This window comes from Diplotaxodon limnothrissa, linkage group LG3 (assembly GCF_057381915.1).
Source record: "Diplotaxodon limnothrissa isolate DT_005_m linkage group LG3, D_limnothrissa_male_GT1.1, whole genome shotgun sequence".
NCBI classification, from domain to species: Eukaryota; Metazoa; Chordata; class Actinopteri; order Cichliformes; family Cichlidae; genus Diplotaxodon; species Diplotaxodon limnothrissa.
Window position 1 is genome coordinate 49,947,218 of NC_140598.1, and position 24,961 is coordinate 49,972,178.

The following is a 24,961-nucleotide window of genomic DNA, read 5'->3' on the forward strand; positions in this document are numbered from 1 at the left end:
GAGTTTAGACAAGCGGAGGGAGCAAAATGGCGGACGAAGATATTACGCTTGATGGAAAACCTCTTCAGTCGCTCCGAGTTGCCGATTTGAAAGCGGCTCTGGAGCAAAGAAACCTCCCAAAAAGCGGACAAAAGAACACACTTATCAAGCGACTCAAAGGGGTAAGTTTTCTCTCACGTTACGGACGTCTGTGCCGAGTCTGGCCAAGTTCAGCAGGAGGCGAGAGACAGTGGGGGGGTTAACAGTAGAGGCCGTAACGATGTGTGTATGTGTGTGGGCTGTGAAGCGGGAATACATAAATCGCCGTGCACGCGTTATTACTCATAAACAACAGTTTTCCTCTTCGACTGGTTGTAACTGACAGTTTAACCCGACGGCCCGGCTACCGAGTTCGGACTTAATTCGTAACTACTCGCAGAGCACCGTGTTGCACACAGTTGAACTGTGCACCTGTCAAGTCCAGGCCTAAGCTGAGAGTAAGCAAGCCAACAGCCGCACATAGTGTACATGACAGTGCCCGCGCGCGCACCGTGCTTGCGTGTGCGTGCGCGTGTGTATTAGGGTTACGGGGGGCGCGCCTCGTGATGTAAACACATTCCGCGCATAACCAACAGCTATTTCATTCAAATTTTCTTCAACTTATATTTTTGTAAACGCCGTTTTCACCGTTAAAAACCGGGATCATCTCCTTCGCTAAAGTCACATTTAAAAAATATGTTACCAATTGATTGGTCTTTTTTTAAATAATACGTTGCTTTATGTATTTATTTTAATCATAAGATTATAGTGAAGCAACACCTCTTGATTGCGATATAAACTCCCCATATCTGACTCAAACCGTGCGTTTGTATTAAAATAAACTGATATCAGCATGCATACAGTAAAAAATACGGTGCTGATAAGATTAAAGCAATAGAGTTGCTCTTAAAGTCTCTTTAAGGCTTTGTTGATGGAGAATAATTTTATTGTGATTTACCTATATTCAAATTATTATTCAAAACAATGATGTGTAGGATGCCTAAAGTTTTTTTTATGTGCCTTTCTTGTCAAAGAATTTAATACACACTCACTAACTACTTTATCAGGTACACCTTACTAGCACCCTGTTGAGCCCCACACGCCAGATGGGGTTTCAACAGGGTGAATGAATGTGTTTATATGAAGCGCTTCAGTCAGGATTCAGAGTTTATCTTTGCACAGAAAAAGCACTGATGGAAAGTGTCTTCTCTTTACTTCGAACAAACATCTTGGATCTTTTAGGATTTAGGCAATAGAGAATGTATAAAGAGAGACTCATGCATGCTTCATTAGTTAGACAGCGCTAGTACTGGGTTGGGCTTCATTTTTGAATTTCTTGATTCTTCTTGCCAAAGATTCAACAAGGTGCTGGAAACATTACTCTGGGATTTTGGTCTATATTGACAAGATAAGTTCACACAGTTGCTGCATATTTGTCTGCTGCACATCCATAATGGCAATCTCCCATTTCACAAAATCCCAGAGTTATTCTATTGGATTGAGATGTGGTGAGAGTGTAGGTCATTTTAAGTACAGTACACTCAGTGTCATTTTCAAGAAACCGGATTGAGATGATTTGACCTTTTGGACACGGTGTGTTATCCCTGTGGAAGCAGCCATCACACAATGGCTAAACAGCGGTCATAAAGGGATGGACACGAGCAGTGAAAATATTCAGGTAGGCTATAGTGTTTAAACAATGGTCAGCTGGTAATAAAAAGCCCAAAGTGTGTCACAAAATATCCTGCACACCATTACACCTCCACCACCAGTCGAAAACATTGTTACAAGCCAGGATGGATCCATGCTTTCATGTTGTTTACAGCAAATTCTGACCCTACCTTGCATATAATGGAACAGAAAGCAAGTCCAATAAGACCAGGAAACGTTTTTCTGGTCATCTATTGTGTAAGACATGTGAATTGTAGCCTCAGTTTCCTGTTCTTAGCTAACAGGAGTGACACCTGGTGTGGTCTTCTGTTGCTGTAGTCCATCTGCTTCAAAGTTAGATATATTGTGCATTTAAGATGCTCTTCTACATACCTCAATTGTAACAAGTGGTTATTTGAGGGAATCATTGGCTTCCTGTCAGCTTGAAGCACCGTTCTGACCTCTGCTGTCGAGGCATTGCTGCTGCTTACGGGATATTTTGCCTTTTCCACACCGTTCTCTGTAAACCTTAGAGATGATTGTGTGGGAAAATCTGGCTTGAACAACCATGCTACATTCAAAATCGCTTAAATTGCCATTCTTTCCCATTTGATGTTCAGTTTAAACTTCAGCAAGTTGTCTTTATCATATCTGCAAGCCTAAATGCTCTGAGTTGTGATTGGCTGATTAGATGTTTGTGACAATGAGTAATTAAACAGGTGTACCTAATAAAGTGGCTCAGGAGTGACGATGCTTTTTAGTCATAAATTTATTGCATGTGATTAATAGACTATTAAGTTAATATACATGCATTTATGTTAATTCTTTTTACAATTCTTAAAGTGCCCTTTTTTATTAAGTATCTTACATTGTAGGCACATTTAGTATTATTATTGGGTTTAGGTCTGCCTTTTTAATGTTGTGCACAAAATGCAAACCTATATGCGATATTTAAATATACAAAAAGTCAACAGGTATAACAAGCGTTATAATTAGAGGACTCAGAATTCTAGTATCTGGTTTACAGTTTTCTTTAATATTCATTCTGGCATTACGTTAACATTTAAATGAATTCCCCTCCCCTCCTCCTTACCATCAGGCTCTGATGCTGGAGAACCTACAGAAGACATCGTCCTCTCACAGTGGGCTGCAGCCCAACTCTCAGGTAGGAGATTTTAAAATCTGCAGTAGTCTGGTGATGTTTTGACACAATGTCACATTGTTTTAAAAACGCTGTGTTACAGATAGGAGAGGAGATGTGCCAAAACAGCTTCATAAAGCAGTACCTGGCCAAGCAGCAAGAGCTCCTTTGCCAGAGACTGGAGAGAGAGGCCCAGCAGGGGCAAGACGCTGATGGTAAAAGATTCAGACCACAAACACACACTTGGCCCGTCCTTTAGCTCAGACGACTCGCAAAAACTCCCTGGTGGTCAAACGTCTTTGCTTACCTAACTTTATGTGCTTAAAAATTAAAAATAACATTTAAATAAATGTGTAAAACCTACAGTGGCTTGTCAAATGAGCATTTCACACTATGGGAAAAACTACACTCTAATCTCTGATTTCACAGCCATTAAGACAGAATTTCTCTAAAAAACGATTCAAGTTTTTATTTCTCTTTTTCGGTGTGAGGAAAAGAAATCATTACAAGTTATTGTTAGAAAAGTTTTGCTTGTGTGAGATCCAGTAGGCATGTCCTGGGAGTATAATTCTCAGACCGGGGTCGACTTTTAACCTCTGCCTCGTGCTTCTGTCTCTCAGAGAGCCCAGCTGTACCTGAGGAGGATGAAGAACACTCGGAGGACAATGACAGCTCCTCCTATGCCTCTGACAAGGTCAGTACCCTCGAGGAAAACAAAGCTTTTATCCTGTGGAGCAGAAAGGTACAGAAGAATCAGATTTTCCGCATTTGTCAACATTCTGTGTACCAAAACAAAAATAATAGCATGGTGCTTTTTGCATGATATAAACTATTTTTTTCTAATGATTACAGATTTAATCTGATTAAACTCATTTTTTTTTAAAAATACATCAGCAGAATTAAGTCATCATGTTTCGTCTCCCACTGACTCAGTTATCTGTGCGCAGCCACGTCAGGTTCTGGCCAGGCCTGAGGAGAGAGGGGCAGGAGACTCAGTGACAGGTCATGGCACCACCCTTCATCACCAGGAGGCCCATGACGCTCCAGGAGCTAGGATGCAGCGAGCCACCTTTCACCAAGGACACAAGGAGCCACCAGCACCCTCTCCTCCCCGTGCAGTCGCCTCCCTGTCAGTGCGCGTTCTGGGACAGCCCGACTGTCCCCCAGCAGTACCCCCAGCTCAGGAGAAGGAAGGCACCGCACCGAGTGAACCAGGATCGGCTCGTTCTGTGCTCCACCTGAGCCGATCTGCTGGGGGTTCAGCATCAAGCCATGTCCATGAGGATAGTGATGAAGGTGATGATGGTGATGATGAGAGTGATGATGATGAGGACTGGGGGCCTGGTCCCGGTGGGGTCCGAAAGGGAAGCAGGGGACCTGCCCCATCGCAGCAGATGCCACCCAGCGTCCCATCATCAGCTGGAAGATCCAAACGCAAACTTCAACCTCCGCAGCACATCCCACCTCCACAGGTACACCACACCCCCATGCAACTGCGCCACCCCACACCTCCTCCCTCTCCACCCCCTAATCTGTTCCCCCTTCCTGACACTCCCAAGCAGAGCCCGCCAGACCCAGATGACCGTGAAGAAGCTGGACGCAGCCAAAGGGTGGTGTCATTCCCACCTTCCAAGGTGCAGAGGCAAGATTCTGACTCAAGTTCTCGTTCCAGCAGTCCCGAACCACGCGTGAAACGTGGGACAGGGCCCCTTTCTCTGCTTGTACACAAGATGGAGTCAGAGGGGGCTGGTGTGTCAGGAGAGACTGCACACTCCACTGCTGAGTCTTCCAGTGAATCCCCACAGCCAGGACGGGAGACAAAGATGCAACAAGAGGACAGGAAGATGGAGGAAGAGAGGCAGCTGAAGGAGAGGGAGGACAAGGAGAGACAGCAGGAGCAGAAGAGAGAAAGAAGGAAGGAAGAAGAACAGGAAAGAGAAAAGAAACGCTTAGAAGAAGAGAAGGAACAGGAGAGGAAACGAATGGAGGAGGGGAGGAAACAGCGTGAGAAGGAACGAGAAAAAGAGAAGAAACAACAACAGGAGGAGGAGAAGAGAAGAGAGGAGAAACGGCTAAAGGAGGAGCAGGAAAAGAAACAGAAGACGGCAGATGAAGACAAGAAGCTGGTGACTGAGGTCCAAGATTCAGGTTCTTCATCAGATTCTGACTCCAAATCAGACTCGTCGTCACGATCATCACAATCGTCCTCCTCTCAGGATAAAACACCACCTGCCAGGAAGCTGAAGGTTAGTAAATAAACTGTTGTGGATATCAGGGAATAGTTAGAAACCGTGAACTATCTGTAGCACTAGAAGAAATTTAACCTTCAGAGTGAAGAGCATTTTGAAGCTGAATCTCTTTTCTCTATATAGCTTTTTATTGTTTTTATTTTGAATCATCTCACAGAAGGTGGACCAAGAAGCAGATGGTGAGAAAAAAGCTGACCCGAGTAAAGGGGCAGAGACACCACACCTTTCCAAAAGGTAAGCAACCTTTATTAAAATATATGAAACCTGAACAGCAATCCTAACCCTCACTCTTAAAATGAGTGCTTTACGTTCTTCAACATAGCTTAACTTTTCAGTTCACCAGTTAAATGGTTTACAAGACAAGGCGGTTAACACTTGTCTCACCTCTTTATATCAGTTGTATTAAGCATTGCTAAATATGCCATACAAACATAAAATTTGCTTAATAACCTGTCATACAATAGACAAACACCGGGACTTAATTTGTGGTTCCATTTTTTTGATTCCTGTATTCCAGATTTCTGAAAGTGATTTATAAATCGCTTTTCAGGAATAACCTCACAGAGTTTGGTAACTAATTCTGGTGATGGATTTACAAAGAGATGCTCACTGGCTGCTGATGTCCAGGTCAATTTTCATCTTCTTGTTCTTGTTTCTTTCATGTTTCCTCTCCTCATAACTGTGTCTTCCTCACTTAAATCACAGGATGTTTTGGGTATCGTAGATCGTGATTCTATTTCATAGTTATATGGTCAGGCAGGGTTCAGCATAGCCAATGTTGGACAAGCTTATTGGCCATGTGCTCAGGCCTGTGATGGTATATGCAGCAGTTGTGAGGCACCCTGACCAATTAGAAGTTCTTCTTACAACCATTAAAATACAGTTAAAAGCTCTTCATTAAAACCCTTGCTCTCATAGTTTTGAGCTGCTTGGGTTGTTTGGGTCGCTACAGAAAAATACACACATCGAACACCTAGTGCAGTATTTCACAAACTTGCAACAGCTGCTGCTCATGTTAAAATCAGAAAATCTTTTGCACCTGGTCAACCCTGTAATCACAACTCTGGTTGTCATATGAGGCTACGATAAAGTATGTCCTGTTTGTGTTTGTGTGTTTGATTTTCTGATAGTTGACGTGAGGTGCTGTACTTGCAGCACGTGATAGCCACTGTGCTTATGGGCTATTGAAAATGTATAAAAACTATTCATGATTACAATGGCTGAAGAACACAAACCGAAAAATATAATGTCATTTTTTTTGTGTGTCTTTATCTCGGCTCACCGGAGCGATGCAGTTGCTGTGTGCAATGTTTCTGCACAGACGATGGGCCATATTATATATATATACACACAATACTATTATGTTACTGTCAGCAAGGTTTATGATGGCCTATACATGAAAGTGGAAACTGAAGAGGAATAGGCCTTTCAGCTTATTTTGCTTTACTATATCTATAACAAGGCTGTATAACATGCTACCGAAAGGCACTTCTGGTCACACCCAGGGTTAAAACACAGTGTTTATTGTGTAATTGTCAAGCAATTATTGCTATATAAACACTATATTGCTGTAGTAGTTATTCATGCATAAAGAATTCAGAATCATGTGTGATGGTAGATAAATTGGTGTGCATGTTTGTAATGGCAATCAACTTGAGTTTTATCCCAGTAAACTAGTAGTTTAATTGATAAAGATTATTTTTAAGCCTGCTTGGTGACATAAAGAGTGTTATATGTAATTAATGGGCATCTAATGGCACATATCTAAAAAGTTATTCATTTAAACCTAAACATATCTTAATGGTTTCCTTCTTGTAGCACATATTATGTAGTTTTCTTTTCTGGTGCTGCGTTAAAGTTTAAATACTTTTTCTTTCGATATGCGCCAAGGTTGGGCGTTAAATTGGGCTTTTATTTTGGAAATCTCAGACCGGAAGGTAGCCGTTGCTCTTTCGCGCTAGCCAACATGGCCGTCATGCATGCAGTGCATCCCTGATACCGACGCAGTGTATGGCTAATCAGTAATTGAAACATACGAGCAGGATATTTTTTAAATTTCGCGTTGCCGGTTTCAAGCAGCGCCTGACCGAAATAACATCCAGCGGCACGGTGTCATCTTTTATCCCCGGGGGTTTCCTTTCAAGGCCGGCCATAATGCTGTCCGAAGGCAACAAAAACGGGTAAGAGGGAGCCAGAGGGCGATTCAAGGCTTCAGGTTGCCGTTTGTACTTTCACACCACTTAAATAGAAATCTGCCGGGATACGTTATCCGGGTTCGGCGTGTCGTTTTGCGCCGAAAAGCTAGCAGCTCCTGCTCGGCTGATGAATATCATATCATGTGTCCACATTGGCCTGGTTATGAGCGTGTTCGCCCATGTGAAGAGGACCGGGGGTGGGGACGGCGGTGAAAGCCTTTTGTTGGGTGAAGGAGCAAGGGAAGACTTTTTTTTTCAGAGCGGGAAAGTGGGGGTCTCCTTTCTTTGAACAATCCTTGAATTAAATTTGCACTAAAGGAGCTATTGATGAATAAATAATGTCCTCAGATTTCAGGATGTGATGAGAAGTATGTGGACATTGATTTCTCCTCTTCCATCTTTCCTTCTGACCTCGTATTTTTCCTGGCATGCTTGCAGCCAAGATAAAGGACTTTCACCCCCCTCTTGTTTTAGAATATCTCTTTAAAAGCACACTTATGTTTAATCTCCGCATGCATTTTGATGCTTAAATGACAGTGAACAATATTTGCATTTTTGGCTTTGTGTTGCTGTAGCTGTTAATGATCTCACTGTTGTCAAGGGAGATCATTAAAGCAGACATCTGTTAGCTGTAGAGTCAGTGTGAATGGTCCCTTATGGTGTGATAAAATTGTCCCAGCTGGTACCAGCACTCTCGCTCTCCTCCCCTGGGATCTGACTGTATGTCCAGTTTGATTGGAAACCATGTTTTGTTAAATTGGCCCTGAGCCGCTTGCTTTTTTAGAAATCCATTTAACGTTAATATGAAAAAACGTTATGCTTCAACATTTTACAGATCTTGTTCCTCACCTTTTAACGGGCTTCCTCATTCCTGACTGGTGACATTATTGCAAGATTATTGAGTAGCGAGAGAGGGAGCTTTAAATGTGTTACTTGAGAAGAAAAAGCTGCTCATTCTTTCTCTCTGTGGTCATTCGTCTTAAGATCTTAAGCGGGGGTTGTATTTCTAGCTGACATCTGTCTTCCCTTTATAGCCGATGCAGGTGTTCCTCTGGCCTTGCCCACACACCCGTAGACAATGAAACCAACACCTAGAGCAAATGTGTAGTCTGTGTGTTGTGTGGAGGAAAGGGAATGCTGTCGTCTTCATGACTGTCCTGCTGGTGACTAATCTCAAGAAGAAGAGGTGAAACCGGTTCTGCTGTTGCCCTGGGTAGATTTCAGTACTGAGACTAACATTACAGCCCTTCCTCTAAAAGATGCAGTAAAACTTAACACTGGTTGTCTTACATGTCATGGAGAATGTGCAAAGCTAAGATTTGTCTGTCTTTAACCAAGACTTGTGAGAATGTTTGAGTAAGTATTGTTGGATTATAGCGAGATTGTTGTCACTTTAAAAGACATGGATTTGAATGTGTAGACCCACAGCTAACACCTCGCTGAAGGGGTTCTTTGATGCCTTTTGGTAAAAGTGACTCACCCAAAGTGACTATGGGTGTAAAACCTTCCAAATATATTGAAAACAAAATGATTGAAAAAAGCTTTTCCTTCATGCGTTATATACCCAATATGACCCTGTTCTTCAAACACTGTCCTTCAGACTTGCTTGCTGTTTAGTTTAGTGCAGGTTAAGATATCAGAAAGACTTTGGTCGGCCAGATCTGTGTAGATGAAGTAGAAGTCACAAAGAGATTTGTGTAGGTGAACCTGAAGGAGATGACCCTGTGTTTTCTACCACCTCCATCTTCACGTGATCGTTGCCCTTGTGAGATGGGCTTTAGAGTCAAAAATACGCCAGTTTTTATTTTTCATTTTATCTCGTGTAAATTAGATTTAAAGCTGAACCCATTAAAGTCTTTTTTGCCTAGTAATAAATGCTAATTAAGTTAATTGTTTGGTTTTTTTTGTTAAATAAGTTGTTTTAATACTGACCCACAATCCTATAACCATGATTCATATTTTTGGCATTAACAAACTAATCAATGAGTCACATGTGTGGATAACAAACAAAAATGAAGGAGTTTCATCCTGTAGCCTTTTATAATGATCGAATAAGTATTTTTGGAATAGACACACATTACTTTATTCTTAAAGATTTAATAGGCAACTTTTATTCTTTTCCTCAATAATTAGTGAATTAAAAACATGTAACACACATCACATGCACTGCTCATATTTGTTTGTTTCTTTCTGGAGGTTATAGCTATCACTGCTGTTTTTCTGCACAGGCTGTTGAATAAATGGCATTGAACTAGTGCCTAAACGTGTTGGAGATTTTTGCATCTTGAACAGGCTTTTTGTTGCCTTCAGGTTTTTTAGTATTGAGAAGCATTTTTCAGTGTGTCCTGTTACATATAATGCAAATAAGCATGCGAACAGCAGTGGGTGATGAGCACGGTGATTAGAGTGAAGGATGCTACAGGATGTGATTCTCCCACCTACAGGGTGCTGCCTCGCTGCCCGTGGCATCACATGGAGGCAGCGGAGGCGGCTTCTGATAATGCTGGTTGGGGGAGTTGAGGGGGTAGCTAAAAATATAATGATGCCATCTCCTGTTTTTATCTTCATCTGAGATATGAGTAATAAAATATCACAACATGAGGGGAAGCATTTGACTGTGTGAGGTCCGACTCCATTAACCGCAGTTCATGGCTTTTATTGGTTGAATCAGAGGTGTTGTTATACTTTTCTTTACCCCCACAATGATCCAGATGGATAAGATGAAGACCACACACAGTCTTCTGTGAGGTTATGTCTGAGTATGAGTTAGTCTGAGAAAGGTTTGTGACCCTGGGTGTCAGTTAGCTGGTGAGTTATTTATAGCAGGAGTGACCCAGATCACTGGCCTTCACCACCCTTCCTCTCTTTTCCTACACATTGTTTTTTCTCCTATTATACAAACCCTAACACTGCCCAGGCCTCAACAGCTTAGACATTAATAGCTGCCGGACTCATTTCTGTCTCAGTTGTCTTTGATTGGAGCCTCAGCACTGGTTACTTTCTATGCTTGTTAAAATGTGGCCATGTGGGACATCCTTCCCCAGCAATCAAATAAAAATAATACTGGGAATTTCTTTTTTTTTAACTGTAATTTATGGTCACAGTAGTTTCTCTCTGCTCTCGGTTTCACCGTGTATGTGTGTGAACCCCTCCTCGATCCCAGGAGATTCACCAGCTGTTTTCACGCATGTTGCAAATCTGAGACTTTCTAGACGTTTATGCAAAGCTGGATGTGACAACATAAATGTCAGACATTAAATGTTTTAAAGACTCTGTAATCCCTAAACGGTTAATATGTTAACCTTGTAAAACCCCCTTCATGAAAGCTAAAAGTATGCATTTCATATCCACTGGGGTGGTTTACAGAAACAAAATTTAAAAAAAAACTGTCACTGGCTAAATGTTTACGGCTTGGACTGTAAGTTGCCTATGTGTTTATTATAATTGATTGTGTAGTTATGGTCAATGTGAGGTTTTTTTCATGGAAATAACCTTCACTCTTATCCTTTCTTCCACTGTTTTCCTCCTGCAGGGAGGTGTCGGAGCCCAGTGCAGCCGCCGTGACGGAGGTGGAACCAGATTCGGAGAGCTCCATGGACCAGCAGCCAGCCTCCGGGGCTGAGCCTGAGAACAGTGAGGGCCGCCATGAGGAGGTAAGGTCACTGGGAGGGTGTAGGAGCCTGGGTCTTTTCCTGTCTCCCACTAACCTGCATCCTCACTCATATACAAGCATGTTTAATTATCAGTGTAATTTAAGGATGGGTTACTCAAAACCAACACACCCCAGTTTCTTTGCAGGCGTTAATGTATTTTTCGCCTTTGATTAAATCTGACTTTACAGTGTGTTCATCAGTTAAAGCATCGTAATAGACAAATCACTCAATTTTTTGCACAAATGTTTAGTGTGAATGACCTGGGGTTGAGTTGGAATTGGGTCCAGGGTTAAATAGGAATCACCTCATCCCTTCCATCTGCTTTTAATTCAACTAATATTTCATAACAAGCTCATTCATTTAGATGATCTCTCACACATGTCCATTGTTTGTGTGGGCCCTGCAGAGGTACATTAAGTGGTAAAAGCTGCTGGAATGAAAGTATTGATGGTTATACTGTGTTTAAAATAGATATCCATGCTGCAGAGAGTGCATGCTTATATATCCGTGTGTGTGTGTGTGTGGGTGGGGTGAGGTAATGGCCTTAAACATCTAAAGATCCTGACACACCAAGTTGACAGTGACCCACTTGACATTGCTGTAGTTACTCCCTCAGTTGTGACAAGGGTCTGGTTGGGTCTGGTTTGATCACCATCAGATGAATATGAGGCTGCGTGTGGACATCTTCAACTACAATGCATATATCCATCAAGAAAGCACAATAGAATGGACTACTTGTCCATCGTGTCCACAGCTGTTTCTTTGCCTGTTTCCTTTTGTAAGAAACTATTTTAAAAGTTACTCGATTGTCACTTTTTGTTAAGTATTCTCATTAAGTTTGTTTCCTATTAAATTTGATATATAACTTCTTTCTCAGCACAAGTTCTTGCACGTGGTGTGTCAGGGTCTTTAAGAGGCATCATCACATCAGACAACATTTTTACAAGTACTGCCACCATTATAGTCTAATTATACCACAGAGAATTGTTGATAGTGCTAACAAAGCTCCCGTTTGTCGGATAAAGCTTTCATCCATCGCCCTCAGAAACATTAGAAAGGACAATCATGCATTACACTCCAGCCCATCTAAAGTGCTCGAATTAGATTTTCTGGTGAGCTTCTGTGCAGTTTGAAGTTGTTATCGCTTTTTCAATGTGAGTGTGTATTTGTGGGTTTTGTTTTCCCCCTTTGGGTTTGCATGAATAATGGACCCTGACATTGTGTGTAGAGATACATCAGGGCTTGTTTCTGCTGTTTCTTCCACCCTGTTTCTCATCTCCCTTTGTCCTCTTTCTTGCTCCTTTCAAGCTGCCTCCCTTTTTGTCTTATTCACTCTCTCTCTCTCTCACTGTCTATCTCCACCTCTTTTCATCTTTTGCCTTTGTATCCCATAATGAACACTTCTCTCTCACTATATATATTTATGGTGTGATTGCTGTTTAAAACCCCATTGATTGCTTTGTTATGAAGGTGCCCATGCCTCTTCCATTGCCCCTATTGGTACCTGCTGCGTACTACTACTACTACCACCAACAACACCACCAACACCTCCTCCACTCCTCCTCCTACTTCTCCTACAAGTCCTGTCCCGCTATGCCCAAGTGCGTCGCTGGTACCTGAGTTAGGCCCAGAGTCTGCAACCCCATGGCACTGAGTAAAGCGTCAGCCTGCAAGGCCTCCTGTCAGCCAGCAGTAATGGGAGCTTGCATCAGAGCACCACCGACAGCAGCGGCAGCCACAGGGCGTGGAAGCCTGCTCTCTGTTCTGGACTGGACTGTGTGGTGGTGATGAATGAAGGGTTAAAGGAGGGGGAGGGTGTCTGATGCTCTGTATCCCTCTCCCTAGCCCTTTCTGCCATTTTGAGGATAAACACAGTCTGCAAGTGTTGTCCTCCAAAATCCAGACAAAACTTCAGTTCTCCAGTTTGGTTTTTGATGCTTCCTCTGTTCCCACGCTGCCCTCTGCTTGTGGAGTGGAGTAATGACTTTGGACTGAGAACTGTTGCAGTAACTGCTAATTAATGCTGCTGTCGCCGTTTTGGGTTTTAAGACTCTTTCAAATGGAGCAACTAAGACAATCTGCTAGTAAGCAACAACCCATGGGCTTTTTTTCTTTTGTTTTTGTTGGACAACTTTGTGGATAAGACAAAAATCTATGGATGTGACACATCTGGATTTCTGGTTTTGTAAAGCCTGCAGCTATCATCTGCCTTGACAGTGTGGCACACCTTTCAAATGGGACTCATATTGAGCTAAGATCACAACAGTTTTCCTGAATGGTTCCAGTTTAGTAAAGACACAGAGAGACTTTTAAAGACATCTGTCCAAGGACAAGTAATCTGACCACAGTGATGCACTTTTTCTGTGGTTGTATTGATCATCTACGCTTTGCCAGGAAGGGTGGATCTGCTCCACAAACTGCTGCCCGTTCTTTCCCTGCAGTGAGCACCAGTGTGACTCAGTGGATGTCTCACCGTGACATTGTGATATTCTCTCTCTACTGTGGACCTTGCAGATGGACTCCTGCGGTTGTTGCTGTTACGTATTTATTTATGTATCCATCTCTTCGCTACACCCACAGCTTGGCCCTGGTAAATTTTTTTTGCATGGTTTCATGCGAGTGTGTGGGGGGAGTCATGCTAGCACTGCTATGAGCCCTCTGTCTTTGACTACAGCCGTGGATTGCAGTTCAACAAAGACTGGATTATTTTTTTTCCATCTTTATTCCTGTTAAGAGACTTGATTCTGATCTTCTGTGCGGTGAACTCAAAGCAAGCGTAAGACTCTCGCTGCATACTTGGAAACCTACGGAAACCTAATGGGTAAAAAAGAGCTGGAAGGCATCACAGACAATCTGGGGTTATCATGTTGAAAATCCCATTTTTTTCCCAAGTATCCACGGGGAATGGAGAATATGTAAGCACCAATGGAAATGAAAGACACTAGCCTCAAGCGTTAACAAAAGACTCATCAGATGTACGTCACAGATCCTGGACTCTAACAAAGTAAACCTACATCCCTCCCCTGACTCCGTCAGAGTCCACAGAGACGCTCTGAAACCTCTGCCACCCCCCTCAAAAAGACTGAATCGTGACTGTGTGACCAGCAGTCAGTCAAGAAAAGTCCTCCCCAGAAAAAAAGTCCAATCTGGTGATCAGTTCCTGCCTGGTGGCTAATCTGCACTCTCAAATCGAGCCCTGCCCTCACTTCTCTGCCTTCTCTGATTGGATCCTTGTTGCCTAGATACAGTGCACACTGTCGTGAGGTTGGGCCAGTAAGGAATCAGGTGTTAAATGGTACCAGGAAATGACTTGTCATTATACCTCTATTTAAAAATGTGTAAATATTTGACAGGAGTTAGTGTATAAAATATTTTTTTCCTCCTCTTGTAATTTAGTCCAAAATTCTGGAACTGTCATGTGTACTGCAGTTCAATTTGATATGTTTACATCAAGCCGAGAGTGCTCTGTATACATTTAAACACAGACTGTGGATCTGCAATAGCCTTTTGTTAATATGATGCATTCTTTAAGGTGAATTACAACTGCAGTATTGATAGTTCTGCTACAGATTAGTACGTCTTCAGCACTTGGTTTTCCACCTCTGCTCATTAGCACTAATATTTTACCATCATTCAATTGCACCACTTGACTCAGCTACACACCATTACCTTAATGCTTATCGAGTGCATTAGCAGCATCAGCACCCTGTAAACGCAGAATAATAGTTACAAAAAGCCACACAAGTTCAAACCATTCAAATTTGCAGCCACAAGAGGGCAAACAAAATATACCCTTATGTATTTGCATTTGGGGTTTTATTTTGTTTACCTGCACACTGCAAAATATCTAGAGATAATTAAGTAATATAGTGCTGTCGAAGAACACAGATCAGTAACGTTTCCCTCAGCACAAAATGGAATTAATGAAACTGTCAGGAAGCCACTAGCCACTTCATACGGTTTATTTAGGAAGCAAAGGTCCTGCACTTCCTGCCATCTACTGATCAAAACCTGAAACATGGCGAAACTCTTTTAAATCGAAAACAGTGATTTGAATGTGTTCGTTCTGTCAGGACCATAGTTGGGTTTGTGTGGAACATTTGCAATCCTATCAGCTGTAGTCATTGTGAAACATATTTGTAGGGTGTTTCTTATTGTAATAATAATTATTTTGCATGTAGAAAGCTAGTAAACATGACTTTACATACTTCTACATTCACTTATTATCGCTGCTAAAGTAACGCGAGCTCTTTCTCGTTACATCAGCAGTAGTGTGTGTAAAGTTAGGAAGCCTCTGAAACTTCACAACTTTGCCACAGTATGTAATGTTGGCACCAATTTTTTTTGGTGTCTGAAGAATTGTTTTAGTTTACTAAGACTTACTTGTGACTTTAGTCTGCAGATAGACACCATCTTGCTGCCCTACTTGTGTCCTAATACTGATCCTGTAGTTGCTTTGCTCTTAAAGTCCATATTGCTGTCAAACGCATGTAGAAGTGAAGAAGCATAAAGATTTATCTCAGCGGCTCTGAGCAGAGGTGGATGGCAGAAATGTGTCTGGAGCCTCTTGGTATAAACCAGAGATTTTTTATTTTTAATGTAATACAATTAGAGCCTCCGGGCTTCTGTTACTTTAACCCCCTCGTCCCCCCACCCCTCCTCCACTTTTCCTGTTTCACCTCGTCTCTGTTGATGCCTGTTTGGGTCTGGACTCCCGGTTCTCATCTCACCCCGCACCCCTGGGGTTTCTGTATGTTTTTTTTCTGTCTCTCTCTCTTTCCAGAGCACCACCCCTAAGGCTTTTGCTGCTCGCAAGATATCCCTGACCAGTAAGTATACCAGTTTTATCGTTTTTCCTGGAATCCTGGACCAGAAACCTTACCCATGTTACAGGATACATGACGATAGATTGAGCAGGATTTAAAGTGAAAGATTAGACACTTTTTTTTTTCTTTTTTCTTTTAAGCGGTGTACTTGCATGAGCAAGATGGCAAAAGTAAACTCTGTGTAATAACATCTAATCAGGAAAAACACTGCAGTACACAAGTTTCCTTTTTTATTTCAGCACATTATCTGGTTATTCTTGGACTCGACTACCATAGCTCCATGGATTTATCCTACATAGCACTTCTGTTTATCCACATTCAAACTGATGGGAACTTCTTCCAATTGGCTTCCCCTCACCTGGCCTCCTCAGTCAATCAAAACTTTATTTTTATAGGAATTTTTATGCATTAAGATGCAGAAAATAAACTGAAATACACACATACACCACCTTCTCTGCACTCTCTCAACACCCCTCCTACACACCCACGTCTACACATTAGACACCCACCTATCATACAGAGAAGAAAAAAATAAGTAAAGGGTAAATATAAAGTATAATAAAAATAATTAAATGAAAATCAAAATAAATAAAAATTAAAATAAATAAAACTGACACAAAAACCTTAACCAGGCGTGTTAAAAAAAGGAAGGTCTTGAGTTTTGTATTAAACATCTCAACAGTTTCGGCAGCCTTCAGGTCTTCAGGTAGACTGTTCCATAAACCCGGAGCATAATAACTAACATAATAACTAAAAGATACCTCTCCGTGAGTCTTGGTTCTAATTTTAGGGACTGTCTCCTAGCAGAGGACCTGAGGGCTCTGGAGAGTTTGTAGTGTAAAATTAAATCAGAAAGATAAGAGAGTCTTAAAAACCCGTTAAAGCATAGGTGTCAAACTCTGGCCCGCGGGCCAAATTTGGCCCGCAGCCTAATTACATTTGGCCCGCGAAGCCAAACCAAATTACTATTAGAGCTGGCCTACTGGTATTATACAGCTAATATATATATTGTTTAGTATTAAGCTTTGCTTGTTCCATATTCAGTTTTTCAGAAAAATGTGTTTGAGTCCATAAGAAAAGATTCATTCCTATATCTGGAGGATTAAATATATTTCAATAAATATTAACGTTAGCCCGCGACTTTGTTCCAGTTTTGAGTTTTGGCCCACTGTGTATTTGAGTTTGACACCCCTGCATTAAAGGATCTTTAAATCTTCCGGCTAAACCTGGTGATTGTGAGCACCGCTACTTCATCATGCAGGTGTGGACATTAAAAAAACAACCTAACCCTACTTGGAAACGCAGTTCCTCGCGTTTTTTGAGCATGACTGTCGTTCTGAATGTGAGTGTGCGCTGATTACTAAGACTGTGTCGGATATTACTGTCATAGCCTGCTTATTATGGGACCTAAAAGCAGACTTAGTCTTTCCATCAGAAGACAGATTTTTTTTTTTTTAAAACGTGCATGTGAAAAATCTGTCAGATGTCAGCAGATAAAGAGCCTGCCAGGAAATACAGAAGGAACGTGGCACATATGGCGTTCTGCTATCACCAAACTATTATACAGTATCTCCCTGCACTATTGGTTATATGTAGTAACCTGTAATAAGGGCCAAAATCCCAGATTTAGTCCATACCACAAAAAAAAACCCCACCACACTTGATCACTTGATTGCGATTGGATCATACACCAAAAATAAATTTAGTTGTCAACTGTTTCCACGTCACTTGTTACATGAACAAACTTTAAATAGTACAGCTTTAGATTGAGGAAAACTGCACTGACGTCAGTAGGAAAAACATAGAAGTCTACGTTTACCTCAGTGACTGAAGGTTTTGCCATATTTGAAATGAACAGCTGATGAAACCCTGTTATATCTTGGAGATGAGACAGCTGCTCCTCTGCGGTGTGTGCTGTACACCAATGAATGTAGTCTCTGTTGGATCGTAGCGTTGATGGTATTAAAACAACATGACATCCTTTGTTTTCCGTTCACACCTAATAGCTCTGGTAGCAGCACAGTGATTAAGAAATGATAATGAAATGAAATGGTGTGCTAGTTTGACTCAGAGTGGGTTTAAAAAAAAATTACTCACTGGTCTCTCCAATTTCAACACGCTACAGCAGGGATACTGTCCATGCTTGTTTCCTCAGAAATGCACTTTGCCTTTATCCACTACAGGATTCCTAGTCTCCTCTCTTTAAAAAGTGCTGCCTGTTAGCTCTGTGTTAGGAGAAAGCAGGTGTGCAGAGGCTTTCTAGCAGACTCTCTGTGGAAGCAAGCCAAAACAAAAATGGTCCAGTATTAGAAGATTGTTAAGGAAATTGTTTAATCTCTCAATTACATTTCTGAATTTTGTCCTAAATTACTTACTGCCACCATTGCCAAAACAATTTGGGTAAAAGCATTTGGACAATCATTGCTGCTTTCAGGCTGTGAGCTTGCAGTAACTTGTCAGTGAAATCCTTTTCACCAGAAGCCAAATCGCTCACTTTCATGATGATAAATTACTTTTTTTTTCTCTCCCCCAACTCCTGCAGACAGTAAGACTTCTCCCGCCACCACAGACGGAGGAGCAGGAGAGACTGAGACGGGAACCGCAGCGGGGAGAAAGAGGCGATGGGGTTCCAGCACGGCCGTCACTGCTAAGAAGCCCTCCATCAGCATTACAACGGACTCCCTGAAGGTACCAACACAGCACAGGGATGAGCACCTGGCATCCAACAGATAGTAGAGAAGTGAAGGTTATAAAAGGTGGTGTAAGAAGAAAGAACACTTTATTTTTTTAGAAGTTTCTGATTGAAGTGAAGCGTTTTTTTTTTTCTGGCTCCGGATCAAAACTTACATGATCATTCTTGTTCAAAGTGAAGACACACCCAGCACTTCTGACATTGTGATGACTTATTTTGGGAAGATTTTCCGTTTTAAATTGGAAAGAGTGATTTATCATGAGGTGTTCTTATTGTTTTCATTTGGTGGAAGCTTCACCTACATTTTACACTCGACTGCTGCTGTGAGGTGTGTCATATTATCAAACAATTGTGTAAGGAAATTGAAAATTTGGAAATTTGAATAGAATGTGTGAGAAGCTGTCAGATGTTCCCACATTAACATAATTCTTTTTCTCTTTTATCTCTTTTCTCCTGTCCACATCTCTACGCTTCAGTCTTTGATCCCCGACATCAAAGTGAACCAGGAGGCAGTCGTGGATCTTCACCCAGAGGAGCTGCAGTTGTCTGGTGATGAGGAGAACCCGGATGCCAGCAGAAGCGACCCAGACAAAGGCCTCAAGATCCGACGCACCGTCACACAGGTAAGGGAACGCCTGTAGGTGGCGTTGAGTGAAATACTTTGGAAACTACAAGGCTTCTCTTCATGTTCCTGTTTTGTTTTGGGCTTTTTTTCCTCTCCAGGTTGTCCCAGGTAGCAGCCAGGAAAATGGACAGACAAAGGAAGAAGAAGAAGAAGAAGAGGAGGTGGAGAAAATGGAGACAGAGAAACCACGTCGGACTTCCAGAGACAACAGGAAGAGCAGTCTTTCCGAGGACGCCCCAGAAACACAGACGTCTGTCAGCCTCGACGGGGAAGCGAAGAAAGGTGAAAGTTTGTGGATTCTTAATTGCTATAATTAATTGCTACCTCCAGCTTTCCGTCATGCCTGTGGCAACATTCCAGTGATTCCCTCTCACTCTTCCTGGCTCTTTCTCATTTTTTTTCCAACAGTTACCCCCAGCGACAGCCTGGTGCGTCGCTCCATAAGTCAACAGAAGTCCGGTGTGTCCGTCACGATCGACGATCCCGTCCGCACAACCAGGCAGCCCTCACCACCTCGTGGAAAAGTGTCAAACATCATCCATGTGACAAACCTGGTGGGTTTGTTACCACACACACACCTCCCCAATCTGTAAAATTCCCCTCTTAATCGTGTGTTTATACCAGGTTCAAGAGTTAAACTTTTGTAGTTTTCCATGAATGGGATATATTGTATGCCAGTGGTAATCACATGATCATCACCGTCTTTCCCATAATTACAGACAGGAATGCTTACCCAGGTGTTAAGGTTGTAGTCAGGCATCAGCTTAAGTCAGGGGCACAGAGCATGACTTAACAGACTGTGACAAGACTAGACGTTACACATTTAATCACTGCCATTTGGAGATTTTTGTTGCTTGCGTCATATGTGGGTTATACGTTGGTCACCAGGGCTCAGTAATCTCAGGTGGCCTTACACTTTAGAAACACAGGAGCTGACGGTGTAAGCAGATGTCAAACCGAGAAATGGCCGTCTTTGATCGTCAAGTGGGAAAAAATATGCTGTTTGGCCTGATGGTGGCACTAGAGGAGAACGTTACCTAAATTCAAAAGGGTTATTGTCTGAGCTGTGACCTTAGGGCATTCCCCTGTTTAATATGCTGCAGCTTTAATCTGTAATACAGCTGAAAGCGGTGAAAATACAGATTACATTTCATAAAACGATTAAAAAAATAATATATTGGTAGGGCTTTCTTTACCAGACCATCATTAAAGTATGTCTTCAAGTCTGAATCTTTTTTTTTTTTTTTTTGTCCAACAGGTGCGACCTTTCACCCTGGGCCAGCTGAAGGAGCTGCTGAACCGTACAGGGAGCGTAGTGGAAGAGGGCTTTTGGATTGACAAGATAAAGTCTCACTGCTATGTCACAGTACGTATTGCCAAATGAACCGTTTCACTGCATCAGGAGTGGATGCATGTGGTTAACAAGCTACATGTGGAATTATGCAGCGCTCAGTTTCTAAAGTATATTGTTTCCTAATCAGCATCTGTCAAACGGCTCGATAATTTGTTTTTGCAAATATATGTTAGAAAATTCAACAAGGAACATTTGCATAATATTTTTGACCTCTGCATTCTCATCCATCTGCTTCCATCTGTTTGTGCCGTTGCCTGTTTTCACAGCTTGTGTTGGCTGAGATGTGATTGGGTTGTTTTCTCTCTGTTTCCTTTCCTCCTACCCTCGTAGTACGCTACAACAGACGAGGCTGTCGCTACCAGAGCTGCCCTCCACAGAGTCAAGTGGCCTACGAGCAATCCCAAGGTCCTCAACGTGGACTTCTGTGAGCAGGCTGAGGTAATAACAAGCCAGAAATGCCACAAATAAAAATGCACTGCTTTCAGCACACACAAAACTTGAAGACTTCACATTGGGTGGTGGCGAGGACAGTCCAGCCTTAACATGGTTTGAGCTCATTTTATTATAATGGATCATTTTTCTGCTACTTTTAATGTACTGAGGAAAAATAGGGCTTCGCTATTACCTCTTCTTTAACTTCTAGTGAGTAGAAATAACTTGACCTCACTGGTTGCAGTCTAATATTGAGGTGTTTTAAAAAATAAACCTATAAATGCACCTTTGTGTGCATTTAATAATCTCTCCACAGCTACTCTTTAACCTGCCTGCTTATGTTTTCAAACAGCTGGACTTTCACAAAGGTGTCCTGAAGCCAGACAAAGAGGAGGAGCCTGTTCCCCCGCCCGCTGCCCCACCGATCCGGCTGCCCCCTCTGATGCCTGAGCGAGACAGAGAACGAGACAGGGACAGAGACAGGGAACGTGAGCGTGAACGCGAGCGAGACAGAGGTGTACGGGATCTGTGGGCAGAGCGAGAAAGGGAGATGCAGCGCCGAGAGAGGGCGCGAGGCGAGCGGGAATGGGACCGGGATAAAGTGCGGGAATTTGCACGGCCGGGAGAGGATGGACGACGATCTAGATCCAGAGACAGAGACAGGAAGAGGAGAGAGAGGGCCAAGAGCAAGGAGAGGAAGACTGATAAGAAGGGTAAGACAACTCACTAAGAGTATCACAGTGGGGGAGGGGGGAGTTTAATCCAAGTACACCTTACTGAAACAGACAGTAATGATTAATTAATCAACACGGAAAGCTTCCCGACTGTGTCACTTTTGGGGATGAAATGAGCTTCATGTATTTAAAAAGAAGCAGAGTGATCTGGGAGCTGGTTCAAAGAATCTGAGGCTTTTGAGAAATTGGCTCATTAACGCTTCAGTGTCCATCTCTTTGTGCAGCTCTACACTGCTCCCTGCACTCCTGCTGCATTTGGCTCACTCCTGTAAATATCTAACCATTTGCACAGGTCCACTTATCTGTGTCCTACCCTGCATTTGGAAAAACAAACCAAAAAAACGCTACGGTAAGGAGAGATCAGTGGAGATAACTGAACATGATTTACTGAAGTTCAGAGCTTGTGATAAATAATTTGTCAATTAGACTCAAATTAAGCTACACAGCTGAGCTGAGTCCCAGCAGTGGGAGGAATTGGACTTTGGTGGTGGCCAGGATGAGGTGGAGATGGAGGTGAAAGGCGGAGTGATGGAAGAGATTCAAAGAACAGGGAGCAGAAGCTGATTGGCTTCTGAATGTGGGGAAGAAAATAATTGGACTGGATTGATGACACAAGTTTGGCAGCGTTGGGAAAGCTTAATTTTTTCACAGGGATCCAAATCTCTGTTTTATTAGATTGATGTTTCCACTTTGTGAGTTTAAGGTTTGTGATGAAATCACAAGTGAAAATGGTCAGAATGGGAGGGGGGTTGAGTTCAACTATATTTATACAGCACCACCTCCAGTAGGCCATTGGTGTGAATGTCTTACGGGGCTTTATATTGTAATAATACAGAGAAAACCTCAACAATCAGATGACCAGCTTTGAGCAAACACCTGGCAACAGTAGAAAGAAAAACTCCCTTTTCACAGGAAGAAACCTCCGGCAGATTCAGGCTCAGGGAGAGTTAGCCATCTCCCGCTATTGGTTGAGGTGAGAGGAAGAAGACAGGACAAAAGACACACTGGAAGATAGCCAGAGATTAACAATAACTATTGATTAAAAGCAGAGTGATGTATAAACACAGAGTGAAGAAGAAACACAATGCATCATGGGAAATTGCCAGGAGCCTTTGCTGCTTTATGAAAAAGGAAAGTTTTAAGCTTGATCTTGACATTAGAGATGGTGTCTGTTTCCTGAATCCAAACTGGGAGCTGGTTCCACAGAAGAGGGACCTGAAAGCTGAAGGCTCTGCCTCCCATTCTGCTTTAAATAAAATCTAAAGGTGCACAATTTGGCAAAGTAACTAAGATTTCTTTCCCAGCGAGCCCTTTACTCATATGCAATACCCAAAGTTGATAAACACAAGCAACCCCACATCCCCCAACTGTGCAGCAGTGTTTGCTGTGTGGTCTGTGAGTCACAACTTTAATCACATGTATATTTGCGCTCAGGTTTCCATGTGTAACAGCCTGGTTCTGTTTCCTCACTGACAGAGAAGGCAGATGAACCTCCAGCCAAACTGTTAGACGACTTGTTCCTCAAGACCAAAACAGCTCCGTGTATATACTGGCTTCCCCTCACCGAGGAGCAGGTTGGTCCTTCACATGTTGACATTTAGTGTCGAGTGACTGGTGTGGTTGTACTTGCACCTGAACAGTGCGCCGTGTTTGTGCCCCCTCTCAGGTGGCGCAGAGGCTTTTGGATCGCACAGAGCGACAAAAGGAGCGCGAGCGAAGGCATAAGGAACTGCAAGAGGAGGAGAAGAAACGCGAGGAGGAGAAGGAAAGGCTGAAGGGCCGGGAGAAGGATGGCAGCGTGGCGACGAGCGGCGGAGCAGCCGGGCGAGGCGCTGACGGAGACAGAGAGCGGGGCCGAGACAGAGATCGGGACCGTGAGGGGGACAAGAAGAGGGATGGCAGCCACCGGCCCCGACGACCTTCGCCGGGCGCTGCTAGTGGACGGCGGTCTCGTAGTCGGAGCAACCCGAGGGACAGGCGCCGCTGAGGGATGGACGAAGGCCGCAGGAAAAGCTGGAGAGGGAAGCAGTGTAGCTGAGGACGCAGCGGGCTGGCACTGGCAGGGGTGTTTCGGTGTCTGCTCCTCCCCTACCTGCCCCCACTGTGCTTGAATTCGTCCACTATGACACCAGCGTTGTCTTCCACACACTTCTGCCACCCACCCCACTCCCCATCTTTTTAACAAATTCCTTTGCAGAAACATGACGGTTCATCGCGCTCCCCTCCTCCTCCGTTCTCTTTCCGTCTTCCAGCAGAACACCGGCTCCTTCCTCCTGTAGAGAGTAGCGTTTCCTCCTCGTCTCTGTTTCAGTGCTGTCGGTTCCCCTTTGATTGAAGAAAAGAAGAAGGGCGGTAGTTTTCTGGCTCGCCTCTTCATTTTTTTGTCCCACTGAGGTTTTGGGAGCCCGCCTCATTATTTTAGTTCTGCGGGTGCACAGTTCCTTCCTCCTCAGCCCTGTAATAAAACCAGTCCAAAATAGATCCCTGACCTTCACATATTTTCTAGGATCAGTTTTAATGTTCTCCTCTTCAGCACAAAACATTTTTTCTTTATCTTTGTTTTGTTGTTGTTTTTTTTAATGTACCTTTATGGGCGACCTTTGTTGATATAAGTTAATTTTGTTTTCTTGGAAATTTGAGGAATCATGTTTATTTCTTCAGCCTTTGAAGGCTTGTTGTGCGAGTGACGTCTCGACACTGCGACAGTAGTGTTAGAGAGATGTGGCATTATGCCTAACTTTGTCCTTTTGTGGGATGAGAAGGAGAAGATATGAAATACTCAGATGATTATGGGAAGCTGACCTTCCCTGCACTGATGTCTATTTGAAAACGCCTCCTCTGATCCTTCAATCTTATATTTAAGAGGAGGTGAAAATAAAAAATCTTTATCTTCTAATAGAGTAATGGTTAGAATTTTAAAATTTTCTTTTTTTAGTTTAAAACTGATTTTGTTGCTTTTTCCTCCTACAAGCGCTGAATGTACCGAGAATTAAAAAAAAAAAAGAATAAACTTTAATTGGTTATCACATTGTCTGCTGGGATGTTTTTGTTTACATGCATTTCTTGTCTGGAGTAGCTTTGGATGATTCACAGTTAAAAATAATCCTTATTTATTTTCATACTGAACCACCCTGTTCACCCAGACTTAAACATGCTCCTTTAGCTCCCTTCTATTCTAATGATTGGTTGCCTCTTGCAAACAGAAGATATGATTAGTAGCAGGTGGGTGGGGCTTCTGTGCTGAGATGACCATATTTGGAAGATCCCCTCTTGCTGACGTTCATAACTAAGAGCAGAAAATGAATTAAGAGCAGTCTGAAGCCAGGGGTTTTGGTTCATGGGGATTTTTTCTTGAATATAACCGTGCCTTCATTACTTGAACCTTTTGGTCA

The 24,961-nt window shown here is 42.7% G+C and overlaps 1 protein-coding gene across 2 annotated transcripts; it reads left to right on the forward strand.

Moving 5' to 3' along the window:
• The first annotated feature begins 15 nt into the window (after positions 1-15).
• acin1b (apoptotic chromatin condensation inducer 1b) lies at positions 16-24,467 on the forward strand. Of its 2 annotated transcripts, XM_085349521.1 has the most exons (18): positions 16-161; positions 2,768-2,833; positions 2,913-3,024; positions 3,430-3,503; positions 3,757-4,281; positions 4,372-5,055; positions 5,216-5,292; positions 10,786-10,906; positions 15,690-15,735; positions 18,275-18,420; positions 18,901-19,047; positions 19,148-19,331; positions 19,458-19,603; positions 20,308-20,415; positions 20,734-20,841; positions 21,188-21,548; positions 23,046-23,143; positions 23,236-24,467. In XM_085349521.1, exons 1-18 carry the CDS (start codon positions 27-29, stop codon positions 23,554-23,556), a joined length of 3,459 nt encoding a protein of 1,152 aa, XP_085205647.1. In that variant the 5' UTR covers positions 16-26; the 3' UTR covers positions 23,557-24,467. The 2 variants fall into 2 exon arrangements, with proteins under 2 accessions (XP_085205647.1, XP_085205646.1); XM_085349520.1 differs by having other exon boundaries at positions 3,757-5,055.
• The last annotated feature ends 494 nt before the right edge of the window (positions 24,468-24,961 follow it).